The following is a 6,824-nucleotide window of genomic DNA, read 5'->3' on the forward strand; positions in this document are numbered from 1 at the left end:
TGTCCTTTCCTCCTCGGCTGTACTCTCCCCCTCGGCTGTCCTTTCCTCCTCGGCTGTACTTTCCTCCTCGGCTGTACTCTTCCCCCAGCTGTCCTTTCCCCCTTGGTTGTACTTTCCTCGTTGGCTGTACTTTCCTCCTCAGCTGTACTCTCCTCTCCAGCTGTACTTTCCTCCCCGGCTGTCCTTTCCCCCTCGGTTGTATTTCCTCCTCGGCTGAACTTTCCCCCTCGGCTGTCCTTTCCTCCTCGGCTGTGCTTTCCCCTTGTACTTTCCTCCTCTGCTGTCCTTTCCTCCTTGGCCGTACTTTTCCATCACACCCGTGGCCTTTCTGGCTGCATTTGAGTGGCTCCTGCAGGACTCTCGGCCCCCCAGCCCCTGTTCTTGCACCTCGTCCCACCTCCTGGTGGAGTGGAGGTTTCTGGGATGGTTCATGCTGCATAGGTTAGTCTCCAGGAGGAAGGAAAGAGAAGTGGTTGTCGTTTAAATGCCCAAATGTAACTTACAGACCAGTGTCAAGCCCTGGCCAGTGCACTTGGTGGTTGGAGCATCAGTTCCCTTACCGATGGGTGGTGGGTTTCATTCCTGGTCAATGGCATGGACCTGCATTGCAGGTTTGATACCATCACCCAATTGGGGTAAGTGTGTGTGTGTGTGTGTGTGTGTGTGTCCCCCAGTCCCTCCTTCCACTCTCAAAAAATCAATGGAAAAAAAATCCTCAGGTGAGAACTAACTAACTAACTAATGATTATTGTCAAGAGTTTGAACTCATTCAAGACAGCTTGGCCTAAGTTTTATTTTATTTTTTAATGGAAAAGTCTTACAGACACCTAGAACTCCTGCACGTCCACACTCAGTATGGGTCTCATGCTCACCCCCGAGGGACTTGGAAACCGACTTCTTGGGTGGTGTGGGCTACTTCCTGTCAGATGGGGGCACCACCTTCCCGCTCCCAGGCTTGCCGAGCAGAGGCTGTGGGTATGGGGGAGTCTCTCCAGCACTCAGGCTCCTCACAGTCTTCAGGGAAGGGCCTGCCCACTTTCACCAACAGAAAGAGCAGACACGAGCTCAGCAAGGAGAGAGCAAGCCTCCCTGAGACCGGCGTTGGACTCAGTCCTCAACCCACTGCATCTCAGCTCCCTCCCTGCATCTCAGCTCCCTGCTGCATCTCAGCTCCCTCCCTGCATCTCAGCTCCCTCCCTGCATCTCAGCTCCCTCCCTGCATCTCAGCCCCCTCCCTGCATCTCAGCCCCCTCCCTGCATCTCAGCTCCCTCCCTGCATCTCAGCCCCCTCCCTGCATCTCAGCTCCCTCCCTGCATCTCAGCTCCCTCCCTGCATCTCAGCCCCCTCCCTGCATCTCAGCCCCCTCCCCCGAGCCCCCCCTGCATCTCAGCCCCCTCCCTGCATCGCAGCTCCCTCCCTGCATCTCAGCCCCCTCCCTGCATCTCAGCCCCCTCCCTGCATCTCAGCTCCCTCCCTGCATCTCAGCCCCCTCCCTGCATCTCAGCTCCCTCCCCGCATCTCAGCTCCCTCCCTGCATCTCAGCTCCCTCCCTTGGCTCAACTCCAGATGAGGGGAGACCTCCACAATCACCTGGTAGTGAGCAGAGGGTGGAAATGGGGTTGGAGTTAAATATCCACTCAGTATAGTAGCTGTGTTTGGAGAACAGGAAGACTTGGTCATAACATTTGAGTACAAGTGAACTCTACTTGTTTCTGAACAATGAGAATCCTTGATTTCTCTGCTCTCAACCAAGGTTCATTCTGGAGATGCGGGACTTTTCCAAAGGTCTCAGGCATTGGGGGCAGTGCTGGGGGACTTTGGCCTTGCCCTCGGTAAAAAAGGCTCCTTGTAGTAGGGTCATCTGCACACCCTCCTCCACGGGCTGATACAGTGGAGAAAGGAAGCACTCCTCTTCCTCACAGACACCCAAACTTTCAGGAAACTCTACACCAGGAAGACTGAGCGTGCTACATTAAAGAGAAATAGGCTTGACAGGTGCTGGCTGTGGGGTCGCAGAGACATCAACCAAGTCGACTCACCTGGCCAGGTGGGCAGCATCAGGACGTCGCAGGTGGGTGCGGGGGACGTGTGCCAGCTCCCGGGCCAGTATGTGCTGCATGTAGTCATCCTGCCACGCGTAGCCTGTGGGGAAGATGCAGAGCCACATATGAACTTGGGAGTGGAGCCAAAGCCCTTGTTCAGTGCCATGAGGGGCCCTGTCCCCAGCAGGTAAGCCAGGCTCCCCACCCCTGTGACTCACTGATGCGGGGGAGCAGGCGCTCTGCTCCAGAGGAAACTCAGGCTGAGCAATCGGTGGGAAGGGAGGGCTGCCCTCTGTGAGCGAGGCAAACCTGCTGTGAGGTCTGACCAAATCATTGAATCCACACCCTCCCCTGGGAGCTGGCCTTTAGCACTTCACAACGGACGGACGAACGGACATTCCCTTTCACTGAGCCCACATTCCACTTGCTCAGACCATTATCCTTCCCCTCTGGACCTTCTCAGGGTCCGGACCTGCCCAGAGAATGGTAGGCCCAGAAAAGTCTGCCTAGAATCCTTCAAAACCTCTGACTCTCCATCCCTGGGTGCTGGCACCATTTGGGGGTTCAGCCCATCTGGTAGCTAGATGACCTAATAAATGTATAATCCCTCACCTCGTCTGTTCCTCCTTCAGCGACCCTGACACTTTCTACACAGACTGGTGCAGTCGTGGCACGGTCTCACCGTGCATACAGCTGCCCACTCACCGCCACCCCTGGCGGCTTGTTCTCCAGCCCCAGCTGGTTGGAGCCCGCACTCGGGACGAAATGAGGGGCGTTGTTGCTGGGAAAGCAATCGCCCTGCGGCTCAGTGGACGGTTACATTATGTTTGTGCTCCAGTGTCATGACAAAGGCTTATTTATAACAAGGGCGACGTGGTGATGGAGGCGAAATCCATGTGATTGTGCATTAATTACACACGCTGCTGATCGCATGGTAATTACGCCCGAAATTACCAAATAACGCCCCAGAATAATTATTATGCAATTTGTACATTTTAGATCTTATGGTAACATGTTAGCACTTACAACTACCCCATGCAATTATCCATAATTACCTCATCACTAAATATCATGTAATTACAGAGATATTTTTATGCCCTGTGCAAAAAACCATTGCCACCTTCAGATCTGGACAGCTCCATGCTGTGTGCGTGTGTGTGCATGTGGATGGGGTGTGTGTAAGCATGAGTAGTGCATTTGTGTGTATGTGTGTGCGATGCAAGGAGGCCCAGACTTGCTGAGATCACACGTTCCGGGCTGGATGAAAGCATGCTATGGAGACACAAGCTCCCTCACGGGCACTCTTTAATACTTGCTTGAAATGCAACTCTGACATTTTTAAAAATGTACAAATGGCAACATTCAAACAGCGGCGCGATTCTAGCCCTGAAGTCTGACAGCACAATAAGGGGGAGCTGCTGGGGAAGCTAGCCTCGCCGCCTGGGGGGCAGCCTGCTCTGAGGGCTCCGTCAGGGCGTAACAGTGAGAGGAGAGGCCCGGCAGGGACCGCCAGGCCACCGGTACCTGGTCCAGGACTAACATCCTAATCATTGCAAGTCTGTCCCATTGGCTACAGCAGCTAAAACCACCGCAGCTGCAAGCCCTGTGTTCGTGGCTGCGATTGGTCCCGGCCCAGCCTAGGCTCGGAGAGCACACATGTGATATTCGCGTAGCAGTGAGCACAGCTATCCACACGCTGCTCCCGTGGCTTGAATGCTAACATCTACCTGGAAACAGGAAAACAATCGAGACTCAAAGGAAGCTTCCCAGGAAACAATTAATTTAAATAACAGAATTTCAATAACACTCCCTATCGAAGGAGCACGGAAGTCGAGTGGTGTTGATTCTGGGGCCTGTGAAGAGGGCTCGATCCTTCCAGAACTGCAGTTGCCGATGGATAAAGGGCTCTGTATAGGCACAGGGGAGCCTGAACCCCGGCCCAGGCATCTCAGTTCTCCGGGAGCAGGCAGGAGTTGGGCCTCGCTCTACAAACAAGAGCCGCATCTCTCCAAGGGTTCAGGTGTCCCCAGGCCTCGCTCCCAGGGCACACAGGAGGAGCTGCCACCCTGGGCGGGTAGAAGCCACTTCCAGGAAACTGAACAGGACACACTTTTCCTATCCCCCACTGAGTACCACTGATGACCCTAGAGCGTCTTCCGGCTGAGGCTGTGAGGGTGGAGAGAAGCCCGAGGACTCAGGACCTTGGACCCAGGAAGGAAATGTGTGGGGTTGTCTGGCTCAGCGCCCATCCCTTAGGAACACAGCGGGCGCAGGACCCAACTCTAGCGCATCCCTCCCCCGGCCAGAGGGCAGGAAGGAGCAACTGAGCACATGTTACACAAACAGCTCCACTCCCGCCCACACCACAAAGCGCAGACCACAGCACCCGCCCACCACGGCCAAGGGCCTTTGGGTGCCATTCCCCACAGGCTGGAAAGAAGCCCCCACCTCCGGGGACCCTGCCAGGTGGGAACTGCCCACCATCACTGGGGACCACGTGGGGAGCTGAAACCCATGCGCCCCTGCCCAGCAGGACAGACAAGAGCTGCTCTCGGGTGTCAGCAGGTGGGGAACCCGACCCAGCAGAGCGGTGCCAGGAAAGGCCAGTTAAACCAGGTTCACTGAGATCCAGGGTCTCGTGATGGAATACAGAAGTGCCAAGGTTTCAACCGAAAACCAGTCATCCTGAGAACCAGAGAGATCTCAAACGGAATGAAAAAGGCCCCATGGATACCCACCTGAGATGATGGAGACGCGAGCAGGGCCCAGCCAGGACGGCGAAGCAGTGGACAGAAACGCTTCCATCCGTGCACAGGCACCAGCGCACCTGAGACTAAGTGAACAGGAAGCCCAGCAAAGAAACATAAATGAAATAAGAACCAAATGCAGATGTTGTAATGGGAAAATGAACAGCTGAGCAGGTGCCTGTGATTGGAGGGTGGTGTGACGGGGAGTGGGGGTCTGTGAGCTGCAAGACGAAGACACAGAAACCACCCCGTTCCTACAAAGGGAGAACATGGACCAGGGAAACCGTGGGGCTACAGCCAAAGGCCCCAGTTCCTGCCGCCAGAGTCCCAGATGGAGAGGAGAAGGGGACACTCACAGGGTGAAGACACTCAAAAAAGGGGTGGTGAACCCTTTTCATTTGGGCAAGAGATAGAAACCCAAAGATTACAGAAGCTGACACACCAAAAGGAAACACCCAAATCCCCTCCTACTGCCAACTAAACACAAAGTAAAACAATTACAGCATCCAGAGAAACACAGCACCTTCCTACTGGAGAAGGGTTCCAATGACACAGGACTTCTCATCAGAACCTCAGAGGTCGTGGGAAAACCTACGGCACGTTCCCCAGGCTGAGGAAAGAGCTGCCCACCAGAACCCTGGGAACCTGCCAATCCAGGTACCCGGTGAAAACGTCTTTCAGGAATGACAGCAAATCAAGATGGTCTCAGAGGGGGGATGAGAGTTCTGTTTTTCACCAGCAGACTCACCCCGCAAGAACGCTGAGCAGAGGTCTAAGCAGAGAGAGGAGAAGCAACCGGGGGTGTTCAGAAGGAAAGGCGATCACAGGAGACAAAGGAAATGCAATCGGTTCAGTTTCCCTTGAGTTTCCTAGACTTTGTTTGGCAGTGGAAGCAAATGCAATAATACTGTCTGATGTGCTTCCAAAAATATGCTGAGGAAATAATTAAAACAACTGTAACAAATAGTAGGGAGTCATCCTCGAGGGAGGTACGCATCCTACCAGCATATGCCACTCAAACTGGTAAAATGAAACCCCCAGTGAGCTCATGTGTAGATAGTGTAATATCTAGCCAAGCACTGAAAACATTAGCAAGAGAGTCACTCAAAAATACTATACACGGGAGGAGAAACTAAGATGGTGGCATAGGTAAACACCGGGAAATTGCTGCCTCCCACAACAACTTCAAAAATACAATGAAAAGACAAAACAGACATCACCCAGAACTACAGGAAGTCTGGCTGAGGGGAAATTCTACAACTAGAAGGAAAGAAAAGCATACAGACCCAGAGGAGCTGCGGAAGTAAAGTGCAGAGGTACGGAGGCTCGCGCGCTTGCTTGCACAGAAAGGGGCTAGTACCTGAGGACGCGGCTGTCTTTTTGAATCGGGAGGGAGTCACAAGCTCCCGACTGCTCTGAACTTTGGTTCCGGGAAGTCTCTGGGGACCCAGGACTCTTACAGGGAGAAACTGGACTGTCTGGCAGCAGGCAGAACTCTGAACTTGAGGGCGGCTTTCCCTCAGAGGTGCTTGCAGCAATTATGGGGACACTGAGACACGCAGCCCATTAGGGCAGGGTTGAGGACCAGCCATAGCTGCTTGCTCCACCCTTTGATTCCCTGAGACCCCGGCCCACCCACACTGCAGCAGAGGCTTTTGCATATGAATGCCCGGCCCTTTGCAACCTGAAAATTACCTAACAAATTGCAGCTGGGCAAGACAGATCCAGACCTTCCAAGAGAAGGCCCAAGGCCCCACAGCAACTTGCATTGCTTCACAGCTGGGCCTCATCAGGGCACCTCCAAACTCCAAAAAATGAAGGGGAATCTGCAGTTCTCTTCATAGCTCCTGCCAGGTAACCTCAGGCAGAGGCTAAATTAGCACCTCCTTAGATCTAAGAGCCAGTGTACCCAGTTGTCAGAGGGGGACCATCTGGATTACAACTCCTCAGATCCATAAGCGACACACTCAGGGGGCAGACCCAGTGCAAGTCTTGCCCCAGAAGGGTGTCTTCATCACAGAAGTTCTCTCACCA

The 6,824-nt window shown here is 53.9% G+C and overlaps 1 protein-coding gene across 1 annotated transcript in view; it reads right to left on the reverse strand.

The window, feature by feature from the left end:
* Nucleotides 1–1,651: 1,651 nt before the first annotated feature.
* The window catches only part of LOC107182823 (receptor-type tyrosine-protein phosphatase N2-like), a 132,579-nt gene continuing 127,406 nt past the window's right edge, over nucleotides 1,652–6,824 (reverse strand). The window contains exon 5 of the mRNA XM_015562794.1: nucleotides 1,652–2,143. Within this exon, the coding sequence (XP_015418280.1) occupies nucleotides 2,037–2,143 (107 nt within the window). The 3' untranslated portion in view covers nucleotides 1,652–2,036. The remainder of the gene's footprint in view (nucleotides 2,144–6,824) is intronic.

Source organism: Myotis davidii, unplaced genomic scaffold (assembly GCF_000327345.1).
Source record: "Myotis davidii unplaced genomic scaffold, ASM32734v1 scaffold1251, whole genome shotgun sequence".
Lineage (NCBI taxonomy): Eukaryota > Metazoa > Chordata > Mammalia > Chiroptera > Vespertilionidae > Myotis > Myotis davidii.